The sequence below is a fragment of the Stigmatopora argus genome, chromosome 2 (genome assembly GCF_051989625.1).
Source record: "Stigmatopora argus isolate UIUO_Sarg chromosome 2, RoL_Sarg_1.0, whole genome shotgun sequence".
Taxonomy (NCBI): domain Eukaryota; kingdom Metazoa; phylum Chordata; class Actinopteri; order Syngnathiformes; family Syngnathidae; genus Stigmatopora; species Stigmatopora argus.
Window position 1 is genome coordinate 20,772,968 of NC_135388.1, and position 22,033 is coordinate 20,795,000.

General features: G+C 40.8%; 2 protein-coding genes across 4 annotated transcripts in view; one reads left to right on the forward strand and one right to left on the reverse strand.

Annotated features, from left to right (window-relative positions):
* Positions 1–26: 26 nt before the first annotated feature.
* LOC144068924 (uncharacterized) lies at positions 27–5,131 on the forward strand. Its single transcript, XM_077593862.1, has 2 exons — positions 27–350; positions 2,055–5,131. The coding sequence occupies exon 2, from the start codon at positions 2,177–2,179 to the stop codon at positions 3,932–3,934; it is 1,758 nt and encodes a 585-aa protein (XP_077449988.1). The 5' UTR covers positions 27–350; positions 2,055–2,176; the 3' UTR covers positions 3,935–5,131.
* A 5,537-nt stretch (positions 5,132–10,668) lies between these two features.
* The window catches only part of kiaa0895l, a 15,175-nt gene continuing 3,810 nt past the window's right edge, over positions 10,669–22,033 (reverse strand). For all 3 annotated transcript variants that reach the window (XM_077624551.1, XM_077624560.1, XM_077624567.1), the window contains exons 2-7: positions 21,999–22,033; positions 21,786–21,929; positions 19,360–19,492; positions 15,877–16,182; positions 14,338–14,435; positions 10,669–11,215 (exon numbers count right to left, since the gene is read on the reverse strand). The exon at positions 21,999–22,033 is cut by the window's right edge and continues 719 nt beyond it. In XM_077624551.1, coding sequence (XP_077480677.1) covers positions 11,054–11,215; positions 14,338–14,435; positions 15,877–16,182; positions 19,360–19,492; positions 21,786–21,929; positions 21,999–22,033 — 878 coding nt within the window. In that variant the 3' untranslated portion in view covers positions 10,669–11,053. The remainder of the gene's footprint in view (positions 11,216–14,337; positions 14,436–15,876; positions 16,183–19,359; positions 19,493–21,785; positions 21,930–21,998) is intronic.

The following is a 22,033-nucleotide window of genomic DNA, read 5'->3' on the forward strand; positions in this document are numbered from 1 at the left end:
TGACTGGCTGAAACAGCGGCCCCTGGTGGCGCTCTGTAGTCCTTACATTTGTCGTTTCTTTCCATTTCCTCGTCGTCTTTGTTAGCTTGCTTGTTCTTGGAACCAACCCTGCGAGTCCTTATCACCGATTCCAATTGGTTTTCGTCGACTCTGGTGGAACTATTCGGTGGAGCGGCTGCAGGTTGTAGCCGAGATCGCTGCGTGGTTTCCGGTGTTTGTCCGTCTGTGGGAGGATGGCGTCTAGGTTCTACCGCATCCCCGCTACCGCCGGTCCTCCGCCCTCCACTTACTCTCAATGCCGTCGGCTTCGGTCCAAAGACAGGAGTGAAAATCATCACTAAGTGACCCGGGTAGGTTTTGGTGAACGAGTGTTGACACGCGACCTTTGCAGACGAGAGAACCTCGGCTTTCAGGAGGTGAATTTCTTCCTGCGGCTCGGCGGCGGAGGCCTAGTTTAGATTCGGGGTCAGTTCTCCATGGAGGCTGCTATCTTAACGCTAGACTCGCCAATCGAATGGTGGCCTCTCGGAAAACGCGACATCGGACAAAGTGGCGGCTGCTTTTGTTTTGTCGTCACGGACAATTAATTGCCAGGGCAGGATCTCGAAATTATTGAATGGAGTCTCGGAAGTGTTAGTTTGGTACACATAGCCTGTCATAATAGTGAAGGAGGTCCCCTTGTTAAGTAACGTCAGGGGGGCATTAGCCGTTAGCTACCGCAGCTAGTAGCTCCAGTTTTGGCTTCAAAACGGCGTTCATTTCTATTCCTATTTGAGACCATTTGCCTGCTGGAGCTGTATTTAAAGTAAGCGCATCTAGCTTAGACGAACCCGTCAATACATTGACGTGCAGGAAGAAATGGTTCAGGAAATAGACCCATGCAGGCTATGAATGTCGTACGATATTATTACACAGTCGTATTATTTGATAGTTGCATTGTCGCGACATCCGATAGATACACGCAAGTGTTATCATCACCACACGAAGCATAATACTTATACTATAACACTATAATACGGCACAGCTGTCATTCCCATACGGGTATTTTGTCTGCAAGTTGTTAATATTATGTATAGAAAAGCTGAATTAATGTCTCTGACACTATTTGTTTAAGTGGTTTATTTTCTCCCCATCTCATGTCATTTTCTGAACCGCGTTATCCTCATTAGGGTCACGGGGGTGCTGGAGCCTATCCCAGCTGACTCCAGGCCTGAGGCGGGGGATACCCTGAATCGGGGGCCAGCCGATCGCAGGGCACGAGGAGACGGACAACCATGCAGAGTCACACTCATACCTAGGGGCAATTTAGAGTGTCCAATCAGCCTACCATTCCATGCATGTTTTTGGAATGTGGGAGGGAACCGGAGTACCCGTAGGAAACCCACGCAGGCCCGGGGAGAACATGCAAACTCCACACAGGTGGACATGACCTGGATCTGGCCAGCAACATGTTGTGCAAGCTCAACAGGCCTCCATGCAGCTAGGGGGCGAAAGAGTGCACAGGTGGACATGACCTGGATTTGAACCCAGGACCCCAGAGCTGTGAGGCAGATGCGCTAACCACTCGTTCCACCGGGCCGCCCGTGGTTTATTTTTTACCCACTAAAATGGTGCCACTGTTCGTGAATTCACAGCCTTTAAGATGTCTCATCTCATCTAATTTTCTTAACCGCTTTATCCTCACGAGGGTCCCGGGGGGTGCTGGAACCCATTCTAGCTGACTTCTGGCCAGAGGCAGGGGACACCCTGAAATGGTGGCCAGCCAATCGCAGGGCACAAGGAGACAAACAACCATTCACGCTCACACTCACACCTAGGGGCAATTTAGAATGTCCAATCAGCCTACCGTGCATGTCTTTGGAACTCCACACAGGTGGACCGACCTGGCTTTGAACCCAGGTCCCCCACTGTGAGGCCGACGCGCTAACCACTCATCCGCGGGGCCGCCCTGCCTCTAAGATGTGTACAATGAAAGAACAAGCTACCTGCATCATACAGTCAGTCGCGTAACCATGCCAGTCCCCTAATCCTCGCTTTATTTTGTGCCCCTCCAGGTGTCAATGTTTATTTCTTGGAAGGTGTGTTAGCTACAGAAAGGTTACCTTTCCTTCGACTATAATCAGCTGTGTGCCCTCAAAAACCTCATCAACTCAGCTCCGAATCCTGAAGCGGAAGAATGACGGAGGCATGGCAGCAACAGCAGCACACAGTGTCCCCCCCGTCTGTAGTGCACACACTTTCCCAGACGACAGACACTCTGGCCTGCACTGTATACGGTGTTGTCCTGCAACCAGATTCCTCGCTACAGCAGCAGCAACTGGGCCAGCAGCATGTTGTGCAAGCTCAACAGGCCTCCATGCAGCTAGGGGGCGAAAGAGTGCACAAGTGTGGCGCCTGTGGCCACGACATATCCCACCTGGCCAACCCCCACGAACACCAGTGCATGGTGACTCAGGACAGGTCCTTCCAATGCACACAGTGCATGAAGATCTTCAGCCAAGCCACGGACCTCCTGGAGCATCAGTGTGTGCAGGTGGAGCAGAAGCCATTTGTTTGCGGCGTGTGTAAGATGGGTTTCTCCTTGCTCACGTCTTTGGCCCAGCATCACAACTCTCACGGCAACGGAAACAACCCAATGAAATGTTCCATTTGCGAGAAAACCTACCGTCCCGGTTCTGGAAACGTCACTCCCACCTCGTCGGCGGCCAATCCCCAGCAGCCCTCCGCCGAAGAGACGTCCGGCGGCGGAGCGGCGATCAGTGCCTCCTCCCCGCCCGCTTTCGAAGCCTCCGCACCGGACAGGCCGTACAAGTGCTCAGTGTGCCACAAGTCCTTCCGCCATTTGTCCGAGCTGACTCGCCACGAAAGGGTGCACACAGGTGAGAAGCCGTACAAATGCGACACATGCGATAAAAGCTTCAGCCAGTCCTCGCACCTGGCCCATCACCAGCGCACGCACAGCTCCGAGCGACCGTACAAGTGCGCCGTGTGCGAGAAGAGCTTTAAGCACCGTTCCCACCTCGTGCGCCACATGTACGCCCATTCGGGCGAGCACCTGTTCAAGTGCAACCTGTGTGAAATGCACTTTAAGGAGTCCTCCGAGCTCCTGCACCATCAATGCCAGCCCGAAGGAGAACGGCCTTTCCGATGCGGCTCGTGCGGCAAGAGCTTCAAGCGCCCGTCGGACCTGCGGCAGCACGAACGCACTCATTCCGAGGAGAGACCGTTCCAGTGCGAGGAGTGCCAGATGAGCTTCAAGCAGCAGTACGCCCTCGTACGCCACCGTCGCACTCATAAAAATCCGGCCGAGCGCCCCTTCAAGTGTAACCTCTGCGACAAAGGCTTTCTTCAGCCCTCCCACCTGCTCTACCATCAGCAGGTGCACGGCATGGAAAGCTTGTTCAAGTGCGCCTCGTGCCAAAAGTCTTTCAGCCAATCCGGGGAACTGCTGAGGCACAAATGCGGAGGGGAAGTAGAGAAGCCCTACAAGTGCGACGTGTGCGGCAAGGGTTACAAAAAGAACTCCACGCTTCAGCGCCACCAAAACACTCACTGCGCAGAGAAGCCGCTGAAATGCTCTCTGTGTGACAAGCGCTTTGTGTCCTCCTCAGAGTTTGTCCAGCATCGCTGCGACCCGACCCGCGAGAAACCGCTGAAATGTCCCGACTGTGAGAAACGCTTCAGGTACTCGTCCGAGCTCCAGCGCCACCGCCGCGTCCACACCGGGGAGAAACCTTTCAAGTGCGCCAGCTGCGACAAGAGCTTCAAGCAACGCGAGCACCTGGCCAAGCATCAGAGCGTGCACTCCCGGGAGACGCAGTTTAAATGCGTGTGGTGTGGTGAGCGTTTTGTCGATCTCGCTGCTCTGCAGGAACACACGGTCCAGCACACTGCCGAAGGAGAGAGTTTCCCAGAAGCGCCCTGCATCCCGTGACCACTTCCTGGATTCTTCTACACGCGTAGCCCGCGGAGCGATGTGTTACGGACTTCACGCTCACCTTTTCTATCGTCTTGTCGTACAGTAGCTACTGCTGGCGGACCCAATTGAGTAAAAAGGCGAAATTCAAGATCAGGATTCTTTCAGCCAGTTTATAATGGCAAAAAGGATTGTGTGATGTAAAAAGTAGAGACAGCTTCATTTGATGAGCACCATGTGTGGGACTACCCCCCCTCATCCTCCCAAATGTTGCATGTGACGTTATTGCATCTGTTCTTTTAACTGTATACTGTGTTGTGGGTGGCAAGACAGCTGTCGCGTGTGTGCTCTTGTATATGACGTCCATGTGCCTTTTTTTTTTCTACACGGATCTTGTTTTATTGAGTTGATGTTTTGTAATAGCCGACTACTTCCCATCCGCGCACAGTGTTAGCCCTGTGCAGCAGTATATTTTCGCATTTTAGATAGTATTGTCTGTGCATGAGTATTTATCACACGTAATCTCACTATTGTATTATAGGTTTTTTTTATTTAGAAGAATACCATCAGAGGGAAACAAAAAACAAAAGTGGATTTGTGAAAAGTATAGCTTATGTCCTATAAAAAAAGTGTTGTTGCATCTTTGTATTGAACGGATGACAGTTGGTAACTAACAAATACCTATCATGTCATTAGAACACTTGACATGTGCTATAGAAATGCACAATGTAATATTTATAACTACTGATTCATTGAATAGTCTACCCTGTTATTATAGATTGTGTGTATGCGCTCATGTAAACATTTAAAATGTAGTTTTGTTGCTTTATTTTTTATGAGTAAGCTTGCTGGTATTTTGCAAGAGTTTTAAGTTTCTGTTTGAACTTTTATGCTGATAAACTATCAAACAATGTTCACTAGTAAGGAATTAGGAAAATACTATGGTAGGTTAAAACTAAGGCATGAGGCTTAGTAAATCCTTTCAAGATTCCTCATCTATACTTGAGGACTGGACTCCGAACAGCCTCGAGATGTAACGTACTTTTATTTGTACTGACGGAAATGTACAACTTTTTACAGTATATTTAACGAATGGTTTGATGAATTTAAATCATGGACAATGAATTAGGCTTGAAACCTAAAAAAGAAAAAAAAATACAATTTAGACTCCTGTTCTTAACTGTGCGCACATGTAAAATAAACCACCTTCAGGAATATCAAAGTGTATATGGATTTTATGAATGCTGGTATTCATTTTTATTGTGTCAGGTTTTACATTGAGTAGCTATTTTAAATGTAGAGACACCGTCTGCAGACGTTGACAGTAAGTTTGTGCATTCCCGGTGAAAATATCTGTTCAGGAGAAAGTTGAAATGATTTCCAAATGTCATGAAGTTGCAGATGATCGTGTCCGACGAAATGTTTCATATTAATTGTTCAGATTTTCAAGATTAAAGTAAAAAGATGAAGTGGTACAGCAAAAGATTGTGCACATTATAATGATGTTGTAACTAGCTCATTTCTTTACTGGAAAAACATCGACATTTTAAACTGGCTGCCGTTGACAGCACTAAATGTTCGATGCATTTGCAGATCCAAATCAAAATGGTTTGGGCGTGTATTGCCGTCATTGGCAACCGATGATTGACCAGTAAGGGTAAAACAAAAAAAGCAATAATATGTGAATGTAAGGATTCCTAGGAAAGTGAAAAGCAATGCCACAGTGTGTGGGAATGGTTGTCACAAACAGCCTGACTGTCTTTGAATGATAATAAATCAGTTAAAACAGTTAAAATCACTGTTTTGAAAAACCAAAAGCATGTCTAATCCAAGCCAAGCCTCCCTGTAACAAATGAATAATTATTCCAAGATGTGCTCAATGGAAGATATTGATTTAAAAAAAAGTGATAAATGCCAACCCCGCTCTCCCTTACAGTGTTCCCAAGTTATGCCAGTGTTTACCAGGTCAGCTCAAAAGAAACATCTTTACGTACATTTAATATACGGAAACAAAACGTGTTCATTCAAATAGAATGTGGGACTTGTAGGTTTTTCCAAGAGTATAATTCTTAAATAACAACAAACACCCATCCTTTACCGAGTACATGCACATAGGACAGGGATCTCAGATTGGGCAACGCAGGGGTAATATTTTGCAGGGGTAATTGACATCCAATTGTAGTATGAGGTTTGTATGCGCGCATTTTGTGATGGCCAAAAAAATATAGAAACACTAAAGACATCAATTCAGAAAAGTGTGGCCTATATGGATTTTGCCTTGGGAATTTTTTTGGGTCTACTGCCATAGCTCAAGTCTCTGACCGCCATCGAAGTCCAATCCATTTTAACTGGTCACTCAAATGTTCACTTCCAGCCCATCCAAGTTGAAATTCCCTGTTGGCCAACTGTTGGCCAACAGTAGAGGTGAGATCTTTAGCCTGAGCCCAAAAATCAGGTCGGGTTGGGGCCTAAAATGTCAATCGGCAAAATTGATGATCGTCAAACATCTATATTATCATATAAAAGATGTAAATGTTTATACAGTCTTGTTTAACTTAGATTTCCTTACAAAAGACAGGCTTTAATCTGTTATCATAAATCACCTCTTCTCCCGACTCGGGAGTTCCGAGTCCTCACAAATATAATTTTGGGTTTGCTTCGGGCTGGGTACTGCAAATCAAGTTAATTCGCCGGGATTGGGCTGGGTCGGGTCAGGCTGGATTTTTTTGACCCGATTTTACCTCTAGCCAGCAGCAAATCTCAGGTATACATTGATTCCAACACATGGAAAAACTGAGATTATTAGGATTATGATGCATGCACATGTAACTACACATTTATTACCAACAACTACAATGCTGCCAACGGGCCAGAAAGCTTTGAGCGAATTTTAGCTGACTGCATTTACTGAAGAAATATTCTATACAAACACGTGATTACTTTCTGAGGTTGCTGCCTGCCACCGGCCGGCTGTTTGGCTCTCTTACACAATGCCCCGCTGAAGAGGGATGCTTTCCCGTCATAGTTGGTTGGCTGTTTTTGTTTTTTTAAATGTGGTCTTTTTTTTATTTTTAGAAGTAGAGGTAGGCACTTAGAATTAGTTGCCCTGTGTATATAATGGATTTATTGACCTTTAAAATGTCTTGAAACAAGTAGTGGAATTAATGATATAGTAACACACACACACACACATAGCGGCGGTCCGTGAATTTCCGAGTGACGCCTTCAGCTGTCGGAATCAATCCAACCCTCAAAAACTATTTTATGGCTATAAAACCTCTACTACAGCTACAGCTGCGACAAATAAAAAATCATCTTTACAATGTCTTTTTCTTGAGCCTATATCCGTTTTTGCTACCGCAACCAAGATGGCGCCGTTCAAATGGCAGCTTGCTCGTTTTGTGTTTTTGCTGCTTTTCTGTCTTAATGATTTGATTTGGTGATTCTTAATGATCCCATTTACTTTGCTTTGCTTTGTACTTTGTGCTTTTGCTTTGTTGTTCTGCGGCCTTTGCGACTGTACTGTCTAACTTGTAACTATGTGTAACTATGCCTTTCCTGCATCTGCATTCTCACCCTCTTGCTACTGTCACAATGAAATTTCCCGAATACGGGATGAATAAAGTTATCCAATCCAATCAATAATAACCTCATACAATTGAAATATTATTTAGGAATATAAAATCCATATTTTACTCACCAAAAATCCTTTTTAACTGTACGCAATATCCATCCTCCTTTCTTTCCTCCTTCTTTTCTATCGCCATCGAAGCTAATGCTGAAAGTTGTGCCTGTCCTGTTGTATTTCTGGCATACGTTTTTATTCGATTTAGTGCTGAAAATGTTCGTTCCCGGTTGTGACAGGCTTGCTTGCTTTGGAGTTGTCCGACCTTTCTTAATGATGTCCAGCTTTTTTTCTTGAAAAGTCCGTCTTGAAAATAGCTTTGACTGTAAATCTGCAAACAAATCCATTTCTTCTCCCCCTTCAGCCATTGCGGGTTGACAAAACCCCTATTAAATCAACACAACAATATATTTGCTTGTGACAAAAAGAGAAAAAAATCTAGGTGACCTTCCATCAAATTCTAATTATTTTCCATTGTTTCATGCATAAGATGAGGCTTGTAATTTGAATACAATTGCTTTTGAATTCAAACCATTCTGCATATGAACATTTGATATTGGTGATGGTGTGATGTCACAATATGCCTTATTGTCCAAATGACTGCCTATTGGTCGCGGTATGATTGTTGGTGCGTATGGTCATTTGTCCCTCAGTGTGCCCAACGGCTGACTGGTGACCAGTCGCGGGTGACCAGTTGCGGGTGTAGTCTGCTTTTCGCCTGAAGTCAGCTGGATGAGGCTCCAGCAACCGTAATCCTTTCAAAAATGTGCGGTATCGAAGATGAATGCCTATTACATGAAGCTTAACCACAAATGGTACACATTGTTCTAATTTCCTGGTTATCTGACAGCAGGAGGCCGAGTCATGACAAAGCCAAAAATACCCACTATATAAATGCAGACATTTACTGTGGTTGACTATAATACTTTAATATAGTACCATATTTTCTCGCACGTAAGCCGCCCCCGCGTATTAGCCACATCCTTAAAATTGCCTTATAATGGTTGAATTTTACAATTTCTCGCGTATAAGCCGCCCTTGATTCACAATTTTCACTTCCATATTCATGGTTTTAATAGGGAGTACAAATGTGTTAGTTTGAAGGGAAAATCTTAAGAAAAATAATCGCACGTGGTATTTCTGTGATACTGTAAGAATCAAAAGCACATTATTAGGGTCAATATCATAAGGAAGTTAGTAATTCATCCAGTCATGGTTGTTTTCTTACTGCAAAACAGAAAATAACCACAAATAGTAAATATTAATTTCTCGACATTTACTGGTGAAAAAGAGTATAGCAACGATGTAAGTATTGATTCAGTCTTTTTTTTTTGTTACAAATGTGGCTTATATGGGAGGAAATACGGTAATGCTTTTTTTCCCACTACCCATTCTCCACCTCCTACACCAGTATGCTGTGGCTTTCTGAGAAGCAGCTTGGTTCCCGCAAAGGGGTCAGTCCCTAGTCTGGTTAAAAGTCAATTTATTTTGCCTTAAGGTCATCTCCTTGCCAAAGGCCTGGTTTACGACATTCCAATTGTTGGGATTACCCCTTAAGCGCGAAACACTAGCCCAGGGGTGGCCAACTCCGGTCCTCGAGAGCCGCTATCCGGTCTGTTTTCCATGTCTCCCTCCACCAACACACCTGAATCAAATAATCAGGATCGTTATCAATCTTCTGGATGGCTTGCTGACGAGTTGGTCATTTGATTCAGGTGTGCTAGAAGAGGGAGATATGGAAAACACACAGGATAGCGGCTCTCGAGGACCGGAGTTGGCCACCCCTGCACTAGCCTATTCTCAGGACCTGTGCACGAGCAATGCATCAACGTGAAGTAATTTTTTGGGGGGAGAAAAACAGGACCAAGATTTTACCACATTCAGGTCTATTTCATGAAGAATAATACCAGCCAATGTGCGCATTTCCTGGCTCTCTGACAGCCGGGTGGTAGGATGCAACTTTGGCCACGCAAAAAATATACTGCATACAGTATGAATGTATGCATTTGTCGTGGTTTCCTCCAATTAATTAATTGTGTGGAATTGTGGATGATATCACAAAGCTTGCAGTCAGTAACTCATGCATGAGTCCACGAAGGACACCTCAATAATAGTGAAAATTGTATTTTTCTTTAAAAAAAAATTCAAATGGCATTGAATTCATTTTTTTTTCAAATTAGAATAGATTAGATTAGATAGCTTTATTCATCCCGTATTCGGGAAATTTCACTGTCACAGTAGCAAGAGGGTGAGAATACAGACACAGGAAAAGACATTATAGACATAAATAAATAGGTGAGAAATAAGTTAATGAATAAATATTGAATACATTGCTGAAATATATATATATATATATATATATATATATATATATATATATACATATACATACATATATATAAATATACATACATACACATGGATGCACATGTATACATACGGTTTGTCTTAACATTCAGCCATTTCTTTTGTTAAAGATAATAAATAAATAATATATAAAATATAAAAATAAAATAAAAACTATATATAAAAAATAACAATAATAATAAATAAAGCCTTACTTGGCATTCATCTCAAATTTAATTTTCAAAATAGTTCAAAATTTAAACGCATGAGTACCATTAGTTATTCAATCAAACAAATGTTAAAAATTAATCCTAATTTTAAAACTCCTCACAGTTCTGGGAGCGATATGGTGCCAATCTCGGGATATTTCATAACGTAACTAAATAATGCACTCAACATGATCATTTTCAGCAAGAAACTTAACTTTGCAGGTTTGTTCCAAGCAATTCTAATTTTAATTATATTATAATTATTTCTAATTATAATTTCAAACACTATTATGAAGTCTTGAGTTGAGCTCGCCTTCAGATGTAGGAACGCTGTAAATAGGAAATAGTATTGATTTTAAAATATAAATTCTTTTCACTGGCACACCCAATTGGACTAATGAGTTCAAGTTTAAATATTCAATTCTGTTCAAGTTATCCTCATTGAAAATGCTTTTTGCAGAGGCAAGCAAAAATTTGTAACCAGAATAGCTTGGAAAAGGACATTTTCAACACAAATTCTCTTCCAAATCCAATAAAATGATATCAAAGGTTATAAAAAAAATAATGGAAGGTCACCTTTAAAGAATGTATTTCTTGAATCAATTTGCAGCAGTGTCTTGTATGTATAGGCATTAGTTTTAAAGAGTACATAAATTCTAGATTTACACAATGTTGAGTATGGTGTATATTGAGGTAATACCATAGCACGATTGAAAGTGAGATTGTGTGTAAATCCTTAAAAACATGCATTGGACAAAAGAGTAAATTTAGCTAGAGGTGTACAGTACATGTCCGTTTTTTTATATCATTCAAGGGTTTTTTTTCTTTCTAAATGCTCAAATCATTGCTCATACTGAATCATTTAACTGCCAACCAGGCCAGTGCGTGACATCAACGTCCATGGAGGCTTCCAGCGGTTCTTCCAAGGCTCCTCCAGCTTCAGCTGGGAAGAGGAATTCAAGGAAGCAACTGCTCCAACGTTGAATCATTAACTTCGTTCACAGCAACTATGTTATCCAGTTGTTGAAGATACCGCTCCTGGTCTCGCATGAAATGTGGGATTCTGGCATTCTGCATCACTGCTAAATGCCGCAACTTTTCCACATCTTCATAGGACACCTAAAAGAGTGAAAGTGTTTAGACAGAATTACCACAAAAGGAGCAAGTAAAGCAAATATTACGATACTAATACAAAAGCATGACAATGTGAACGAGCCACTTGAATGAAGGGCGGTTCGCTAGCGGGTCGGCCTCACAGATCTGAGGGTTCAACCCTAAGTTCAGACAACCTTATGTGGAGTTGAGTTTGTGTGTTCTTCGCTTGCGTGGGTTTTCTGTGGGTACTCCAATTTCTTCCCACATCTCAAAAACATGCACGCAAGGCTAATTGGACACCTCAAATTATTCATAGGTATGAGTTTGAAGGGTTGTCCGTCTTATTGTGCCCTGCGATTGGCTGGGAACCTAATCAGGGTCTCCCCGCCTCCTGCCAAAAGTTGGTTGAAATGAGCTCCAGCACCGCCATGACCCTTGTGGCGATGCTTATTGCATTCATTTTCTCTACCGCAAATAAGCCGAAATATTATTTATTTATATATATATATATATATATATATATATATATATATCTCTATATATCTCTCTATATATCTCTCTATATATCTCTCTATATATCTCTCTATATATCTCTCTATATATCTCTCTATATATCTCTCTATATATCTCTCTATATATCTCTCTATATATCTCTCTATATATCTCTCTATATCTCTCTCTATATCTCTCTCTATATCTCTCTCTATATCTCTCTCTATATCTCTCTCTATATCTCTCTCTATATCTCTCTCTATATCTCTCTCTATATCTCTCTCTATATCTCTCTCTATATCTCTCTCTATATCTCTCTCTATATCTCTCTCTATCTCTCTCTCTATCTCTCTCTCTATATCTCTCTCTATATCTCTCTCTATATCTCTCTCTATATCTCTCTCTATATCTCTCTCTATATCTCTCTCTATATCTCTCTCTATATCTCTCTCTATATCTCTCTCTATATCTCTCTCTATATCTCTCTCTATATCTCTCTCTATATCTCTCTCTATATCTCTCTCTATATCTCTCTCTATATCTCTCTCTATATCTCTCTCTATATCTCTCTCTATATCTCTCTCTATATCTCTCTCTATATCTCTCTCTCTATCTCTCTCTCTCTCTATCTCTCTCTCTATCTCTCTCTCTCTCTCTCTCTCTCTCTCTCTCTCTCTCTCTCTCTCTCTCTATCTCTCTCTCTCTCTATCTCTCTATCTCTCTCTCTCTATCTCTCTCTCTCTATATATATATATATATATATATATATATATATATATATATATATATATATATATATATATATATATAATATGCAATAATACCGAAATAAGAGCACTCATTTAACACATTGGCTGCAGCCATCGACGGTCATAGGCGTCCAATGAACTCGGAGGACTATGGAAACCCGGATCGATTCGCGAACAATGTAGAGTACCTGCAAGCCATTGCATACAATTTGTAATAAAAACTCCCATCTGTGAATTCCCTATGTACATAATTTGTAAGTTTGTCTTTGTAATTTTTGTACAGAATTTGTAAGTATTACTGCTTCAATAAAAACACCATCTGTGAATTTGCTTTGTCTTCTTTTTAATACATTAATTTTACTTATTGCCTTTTATTTTAATGTCAAAGTTCCAGGCTAAAAGTATACAAAGACTTTTATTTGTTTGATAAAAAGGACCATCTAGTATTTCAACATTGCAAGTTCTCCCAGAGAGAATGAAGGTTCATTGGACGCCTATGACAGTCGATGGCAGCAGCCGATGTGTTAAATGAGTGCTCTTATTTCTCCCAGAGAGAATGAAGGTTGCTAGAATTTGTAAGTTTTACTGCTTCAATAAAAACACCATCTGTAAATTTGCTTGTTCTTCTTTTTAATAAATTGACAGTAGATGGCAGCAGCCGATTATTTGGGCGACCAAAAGACCAGCGACCAAAAAGACCGGCGACACAACGTCTGGGCGACCAAAAGACCGGCGACCAATCGACCGCACACGAATACACATAACACGTTGAAGTGTAATGGGTATCACAGAGCTGCCAAATGTCAAAAATCATATTCCGTAGTGGGATTTTGTGACCCTTTTTCCTAGTGGCATTTACCAGCAACACATACAAAAATAAAGATCAATAATATGTAACAATATTATGTAATTTTCAAATGCTTTTCAAATAGTTTCCTATTTTCAATAGTGAATTCTTGCAAAATAAAATTTAAAAAACAACAATAACAAAAAACAAACCCTATCACCTATTACTCACGTTTTAATTTTGTGGACATAGCTAACACACATCTACACTGGTTATTCATTTTAATGTCTTATAAATAATTGTCTATTTTCCCGTTTTTTTGTGGTTTGCAAATATTCTGCATATTTTCAACCTCAGCTTCAGTCTGCAGAAGGTCCCAACCTTCCTGTGTGTGGTTCCAGTTTTATCTAGGTCTACATTGTCTTTTCCTGTGTCTGTGCTTGCTACTGCTACAAACTGAATTTCCCGAATACAGGATAAATAAAGGTTAATCAAATCTAACCTAGCCAAATCCAACCGAGCCAAACCTAACCTAAGAGAACCTAACCAAACCTAAGCAAACCTAACCTAACCAAACCAAACTTAACCTAACCTAAACAAACCTAAGCAAATTTAACCAAACCTAACCAAACCAAACTTAAGAAAACCTAACCAAACCTAGGCAAACCTAACCAAACCAAACCTAAGAAAACCTAACCAAACCTAGGCAAACCTAACCAAATCTAAGCAAACTTAACCAAACCTAACCTAAGCAAACCTAACCTAACCTAACCAAACCTAAGCAAACCAAACCTAACCAAACCTAACCTAAGCAAACCTGACCAAACCTGACCAAAACCTAACCTGAATCTAATCAAAATCTAATCTAATATTTCATACAAAAATGTTATACTTTTATCATTTTTACAGGGTAGTATTGGGGATCTTAGAATAGGTTGGAACGAATTAAAGCTTCAAACAAACATAATAAAGCATGTTTTTTAATGAGGAATTATAATTAAAGGAGCATTTGTATATGGTTTATGATGCAGAAAAGTACATAGTCGATAGTTATTTGTTTTATCAAGAAATGATTATTGGAAGAACAATTGTATATGGGTAATGATGCTCAAAAGTACCTTTCCTAAGGAAGTCAACATCTGGAAGTCAATGTTCCTTCGGTGCCGAAGTATCCGGAGTGTTCCATCTAAGTAAACTTGATCTTTACTGAAGCAGCCTGCAAAAAGTAACCCAATAGTCAGATTGCATATTCATAAGCTTTTGAATTCGAAAATGTTAAGATATTTTATTCACTACAAAGGAGGGGGAAACACTTTAGTAGATTTTTCCTATCCTCTTTGTTTGAGTCGTTTTTTAACTTCCTACAGATAAAGTGGTAGATGCTTTTTTCTATACTTTTTAATCCTTTGTCAAAACAGTTAAATTACTTTTATCAGTCAATGCGCGAGATGGCACAATAAGAGTGAGATTTTTTTTGACTTAAGTGACAGGAAAATAAACATAGCTGTCAGTGACATGAAGGAACAGATTGGGAGAAGCACATTTCTACCCAGTCTTGACCCTATTTGGTACGATTATATAAAGTTATCAGATACAAGAATGATATATAGTAATATGATATGCATATAATTTCTTGTCACCCAGTTAAAAACTTTTGGAATGTTCTGAAAATATGTTTGGTGATGCATTTTTTTCATCAGAATCACTGTTTAAAAAACATCATAAAACAAAACAAAAAACACAAAAGATCCCAAACATTTTTAAACTTATAACTACCGTATTTTCTCACATATTAGCCACCTCCACATATAAGCCACCATTAAAATTACCTTAAAATCTTTTAATTTGATAATTTCTCTCGTATAAGACGACTCCTGTTTCACAATTTTCAATAGGGAGCACAAATGTGTTAATTTGAAGGGAAAATCTTTGGAAAAATCATCGCAACTACTGTATTTTCTCGCATATTAGCCGCCCCCCGCGTATAAGCCGTACGCTTAAAATGGCCTTAAAATCTTTGAATTTTACAATTTCTCTTGTATAAGACGCCCCCCTGATTCACAATTTTCACCTTCATATTCATGGTGGGAGTACAAATGTGTTACTTTGAAGGGAAAATCCTAAGAAAGATTGCTGGATTGCACATTCCTAAAGGGTGTTGCCTGCACATAGACAAATCCAAAAAGGGAGTCACGTGACCAGTACAACCAGGAAGTGTGTCCGTTGTGGTCTAGTTTGTCTTTCCTAGGTAAGATGGCGGTGCACTGAGTGAGCAATTGCAGGCACAAGTGAGTTTTTTTCCCCCACGTTTTATGCAAGAATTGTTTTTTTTTTCTTGAATTTCATCCATAGATGTCAAAATAAATTTGTCTTGCGTTATGGTGTTGTATCCTTGTCACCTTGCAGTTTCGTGCATGTCAAGTATAATTTGTGCACATAAGCCGCACTCTCGATTCAGTCATAATTTTTTGGAGCGACAAATATGGCGTATATGCAAGAAAATACGGTAAGTGCATTTGTGCATCAGTTCTTTTAAAACTTTTGCTCAAGTAGTGGAGATAGGCTCTGGTAAAAGTGGTAGTTTTCCAAAGGAAGTTCTTCTTAAATTAAAAGCACTTCAGCTTCTAGCTGCAATGTGTGCATGCATGCGCAATCACCAGGTTGTGAAGTGTCCGTCTGTCCCCTCTTGGCACGCAGGCAGTATTCCCAGCGGACGTCCGGATGCTGAACAAAGCGTTCAACGCTACGGAAGAGCTGGCTGAAACTCATGCTGCCGGCCTGGAAAACCGTATAATAAAGAAGAGCCGCTCGCCACAGGTATGGCTGCTTCCGTAGCAACACGCTGTTCAAGCTGGCCAGCCCCTCCTCAGTGGGATTAGCTGGTTTGAGGTCAAATTGCTTCCTGCCCTCTGATGTGGCCCATGGTTGGAGACTGTTGTTGAACCCTCGCAGATAATGTGTGCCTTAGGACGGACAAACATTAGTGATTGAATTTGAACTCTAATTAGTTGGTCTGGTTATTTGCAGAAACTACCAAGAATATGGTTGTCATGATCTAGTTTTATTCTCGTTCTAGTTTTTGTCACAAATCCAGTAGTGGTTGCAGGTGTATGATCTGCTTGTTGTATACCTGTCAACTTATAAGTTTTTCCTGTATTTTATGTTTTTTTATCATTTCGAATTGTGTACGGCGTATAACAATTATTTTTTTTAAGTACGTTTTTTGGAAAACCAATCTAGTTTTACCCATTTCGGCTCTAATCCGGATCCTTCTCGGTCACTGGTAGCAGACGAAAATGTCATCATTGACTGTTAATAGTCATGCTTTAAGCATGATATGCGCACATCTGCCTTTTCACTGTCAGCAATCAATGTACCCAGAGAGGCAAGCAGTCAGCATCATACAGAATTTTGAATTTAGGGCATACTGATTAGGCACCCCGTCCACTTTGGAGAACATTTTAGACTTTTAATTGCAACCTACGTGAGTAAATACAGTGGGGCAACTGTGCAAGTTCTCCTACTTGAAAAGATTAGAGGCCTGTAAATGTCAACATGGGTAAACCTCAACCATGGAATGTAGAAAAAAAAAAAAACTGAAAATCACATTGTTTGATTTTTAAAGAATTTATTTGCAAATCATGGTGCAAAATAAGTATTTGGTCAATACCGAAAGTTCATCTCAATACTTTTATGTACCCTTTGTTGGCAATAACGGAGGCGAAACGTTTTCTGTAACTCTTCACAAGCTTTTCACACACTGTTGCTGGTATTTTGGCCCATTCCTCCCTATAGATCTCCTCTAGAGCAGTGATGTTTTGGGGCTGTCGTTGGGCAACACAGACTTTCAACTCCCTCCACAGACTGTGGTCCCAGCTCTCTGTAGGTCATTCACTAGTTACCCCCCGTGTGGTTCCGGGACTTTATCTCACCGTTCTTGTTATCATTTTGACGCCACGGTCTGAGATCTTGCATGGAGCCACAGATCGAGGGAGATTATTAGTGGGCTTGTATGTCTTCCATTTTCTAATAATTGCTCCCACAGTTGATTTCTTTACACCAAGCGTTTTACCTATTGCAGATTCAGTCTTCCCAGCCTGGTGCAGGTCTTCAATTTTGTCTCTGGAGTCCTTTGACAGCTCTTTGGTCTTAGCCATAGTGGAGTTTGGAGTGTGAGAGACTGAGGTTGTGGACAGGTGTCTTTTATACCAATAATGAGTTAAAACAGATGATATTGATACAGGTAACGAGTGGAGACCTCGTTAGAGCTCGTTAGATGTTAGACCTCTTTGACAGCCAGAAATTTTGCTTGTTTGTATGTGACCAAATACTTATTTTCCACTCTAATTTGGAAATAAATTCTTTGAAAATCAAACAAAAAAGCAATATCTTAGATTGGGCAATATTTTAGAATTAACTTGCCTGGACGTGACTTTTTAAATTACTTATTTATGTTTTTACTGGGAAACACGCACTTTGTGGAGTAGCACCACCAATTTCGGTATACGCAGTTGTTGTATAATGACAATAAAGGCTTTTGATTTGATTTGATTTGATGTGATTTGATTTGATTTTCAATTTTTTGTTCTCCACATTCTGTCTCTCATGGTTAAGGTTTACCCATGTTGACAATTACAGGCCTCTCTAATCTCATGTGCGGTTATTTGGTCGCCGGTCTTTTGGTCGCCCGGATCCAAACAACGGGCGACTAAAAGACCGGCGACCAAAAGACCGGCAACCAAAAGACCGGCGACCAAAAGACCGGCGACAAAACAAGGTAAAACAACACGGTCTACGCATCAATAAAAGCCAGCAATGGCTCTGAGCAGTTTCACTGAGCGGACGGGTACACGGTCGATTGGTCGCCGGTCTTTTGGTCGCCCGGAAGGTAAGTGATAATTACCATTTAAATCGTTGCTCAAATTCCCTGAATACAAACTGCGAATGACTATTTAGTCATACATAATGCCCTAGTCATTATTAGGCTAAAGAAAAGCTCCAAATTTCCCGGACTTTTATTGTTTTTTGTTGGAGAACTTGTTAAGAGCCTGACTGACGTACCTGCAAGCCATTGCTGACGTCGGCTCAGTGAAACTGCTCATGGCCATTGTTGGCTTTTATTGATGCGTAGACCGTGTTGTTTTACCTTGTTTTGCCACCAGTCTTTTGGTCACCCGTTGTCGCGGTCCGGGCGACCAAAAGACCGTGACCAAAAGACCGCGACCAAAAGAGCGGCGACAGATCGACCGCACACGGAGCGGACGTGTGAGTGTATAAGAGTTTGTATGTACGTACATGACTTGTCCCCTTAGAAAGGGACGTCAGTCAGGGTCTTAACAAGTTCTCCAACAAAACACAATAAAAGTACGGGAAATTTGGAGCTTTTCTTTAGTCTAAAAATTAATAGGGCATTAAGTATGACTAAATAATAATTCACAGTTTGTATTTAGGGAATTTGAGCAACAATTTAAATGGTAATTATCAATAACCTTCCGGGCGACCAAAAGACCGGCGACCAAACGACCGAGTACCCTCTAATCTTTTCAAGTAGGAGAACTTGCACAATTGGTGGTTGACCAAATACTTATTTGCCCCACTGTATGTGCTGCGTTGCATTTGTACGTTTTTTTAATCGCTTAATAAGGGGAATTGCAATCATTAATAAGAGGAGAACTTGACCGAGGTTGGCAGGTATGTTGTTGTGCATATGGTAAGAACATTCTGAGGGACTATCGCTAAATTTCTTGACTGAAATGTCCCAGTCATTCGTTTAAATTTTAGAAATATTAGTTTTGCCAGTAGCTACTACTACTAATGCACTTTTGGCTTGTCCCAGGAGGAGTCGCCACAGCGAATTACTGGTTTCCACGGCATGGGAGATGAATGAATATTTACGCTACTGAAAAAAATTGATTGTTTTCTAAATGTTGACAGGTTTTGATCACTAATGGACTGGTGTCGTTTATCTGACTAACTCCATCTAGTGTTAAAGCTGAGAAGTGCAACGTAAACTGGATCGTGTGGGCCATATTCAATATTTTCATAATTTTCTGCGGTCCAATAAAAACTGGGCCTCGGGCTGTAGTTGGCCTGCGGGCCATAATTTGGAAAGCCCTGGCCTAAACAGTGTAGCATCTCACCTATTTCGTGTCTCAGCATCCCCTCCAACCAGTGCTGACGGGCTCCAGTCAGGTTGATGGTCAAAGTGGGGCGGCAGCTCTCCACCATCATAATTGCCTGAGATAGTAACTCATCAGAGAGACGCACCACAACCTAAACATACAACACACGTGTTACAATCATCATTTTATCTCGTACTGCAGAGTTCGGGAATGTTTTTGACTAAAAGAGCCAAAAATCCCAAATTCAAATCTCTTCACAGTATACAGTCTGATTCAGGTACAATTCATTAAAAAAAATGTAAACGAGTCAATTTGATCCAATACAAAGTGAAAATTAAACCCCTTATATTTAATTACTGACAAAAAATAGAAAATACAGACGCTCCCCTACTTACGAACATTCAACTTACGAACAACGGTACATACGAACATGTCTGCAAATTGCGTTTAAGTCCAAAAATGTTCGCAAATCCAATTTTGTATTTCGCGTCTTTTTCGGAATAGTACTTCTTTCCGCCGCTAATACCGACGCCTGGCGCTGTGAGAGCTCAGCTCACCCAGCATCTACCTTCTTCTTCGTTGCAATGCAGAAGTGCGTGAATGTATCTCCAGTGTGCAAAGAACCTTTTTCATTTGTATCATTAAATATCTCATGCATCCAATATTGAATATGGTTGGTAAAAAGCTAAAGGCTTCTATTGAGGGAGTTGCAAGGAAGAGGCAAGCCATTTCATTTGAAACGAGTGGCAATAATAACGAAGCTTGATGCGCGTGAGAGTGGTGAGCGTTTCACGGGCATTGAATCGTTCGACTGTCAGTACCATTTATAAACAGAAAGATCGAGCAGCAGGACCCAAATATTGAACGTTGCACAAAGTTTGCAAATCAATTGAATGATGCCATACAGTGCTACTGCATCATTTATGATGAAAAAAAGAAGAAAACTGTGCAATCGTCATTAGGTCGCTTCTTTTGGCCAGTTTCTAATACATAAATCTATCTCTCTCTCTACAGTACTGTACATATTCTCTCCATTTTATTAAATGTTTTTTTTTTCAGTACAAACCAATGCGTGTTACTTATACAAGCCTTAAACATACAAATGCACTTATATAAACCTTCAATATACTTATATAGGCCTTAAACATAAATTATAATACAAAATATAGCACTAAATCAACTTACAAACAAATTCAACTTATGAACAATCGCTCGGAACCAATTGCGTTCGTAAGTTGAGGAGTGTCTGTACATTGCATAAATTAATTGCAAAATACCTTTTTTACAAAATAGCGTCTCAGAGACGATCCTGGTCAGGCCTAATAAAAATACTAAATTCAGACAAGACAAAAGCCTTTCCAATATACAGTGGTACTGGTACTTAAGAATGCTTCTACATACGAAATTTTCAGGTTACAAAAACCTTTGATATGCAAAATACTGTTCGAATATACGAAAAATAATTACGAAATCCCCCAAAACATCAATACATTTCCTGTATGTTATTTTATTTTGAAATTGTCGCAGTAGCGTTGCATCCTGCTCGAGTGTGGTTAAAGAGGTTTATTTAAAATAACTGGGGTAAATGAAATGAAGTGGGGCCTGTTATCCATGACTGATATTGCAAGGCAATATGCCCATAGCCATTGGATAGATGCGTAAGAAATTGCTGGTTGTACAGTGTCTGAAAAAGCAGCTATTTACTGCCAAGTTGTTTTGAATTAATAATTTGAAGTCGGGTAGATGTCTTTATCTGCATGTGTTCGTGTGCTTTGTCTGTTGCCTAACATTAGCTTCCACCTTACACTTGCACCTGCAGGAATAGAAAATGTTTTTACATGCTTGTTCTTCATTTTAATACATTAATAATCATTTTCTTCTCGTTTTCTCTACATTTATGTTTGTTTCTCACATCTTTCATGCAAATATGGGACTCTTTGATATTCTATAAAGGGTTTAGTGGGTAGTTTTTTTGAGAAACGGAAATAAATCAGCGAATGTACGTATAAAAATACTGCTCTTTTTACAAAAAAAATCAAGTTACAAAACAAGTTCTGGAACCAATTAATTTTGTTAGTAGAGGTACCACTCCACCTGGGACGATAAGAGACTGAATAAAGTGAAACATCAAAATTGGAATTCTGGTGTGCCTCACTTAACAGGTTTGCAAAACTTCTGATTCATGTACCATAAAAATAGAATACATTGAAGACAATATAAAATGGCAGAGTTCTTTTTAACTTTATTCTTTTTATTTTGGTCTTAAGGTAACAAAGACGGGTGGCCCGGCAGCCAAGCGGTTAGAGTGTCGGCCTCACAGCTCTCGGGTCCTGGGTTCAAATCAGCTATATTCGAGGGATTACTGTATACATTTAAAAGGCTGGCAATCCTGGTTAAAAAGTGGTGGTAAACCACTTTTAGACAAAGGTGACTTGTACACTTACCTCCCCAACGCAGTCTTCCTTTTGCAAATATTTCCGCACGGTGGCCCACACCTGACTCTTAGGAAGCACAGTCCCACCTGTGAGCTCCTCGAAAGTCTCATAGGAGCCAAACTTATTCAGGACACACTCCATGATACCAACAGCCTGCGGAGACAAAAACAAGCAGCGTTAAATGCTAAATTAGCTTTGATCCGTTGATTGTTTGTGATATACCTGCTCCAGAAAGAGGCCGGACCCCTCCCCGTACT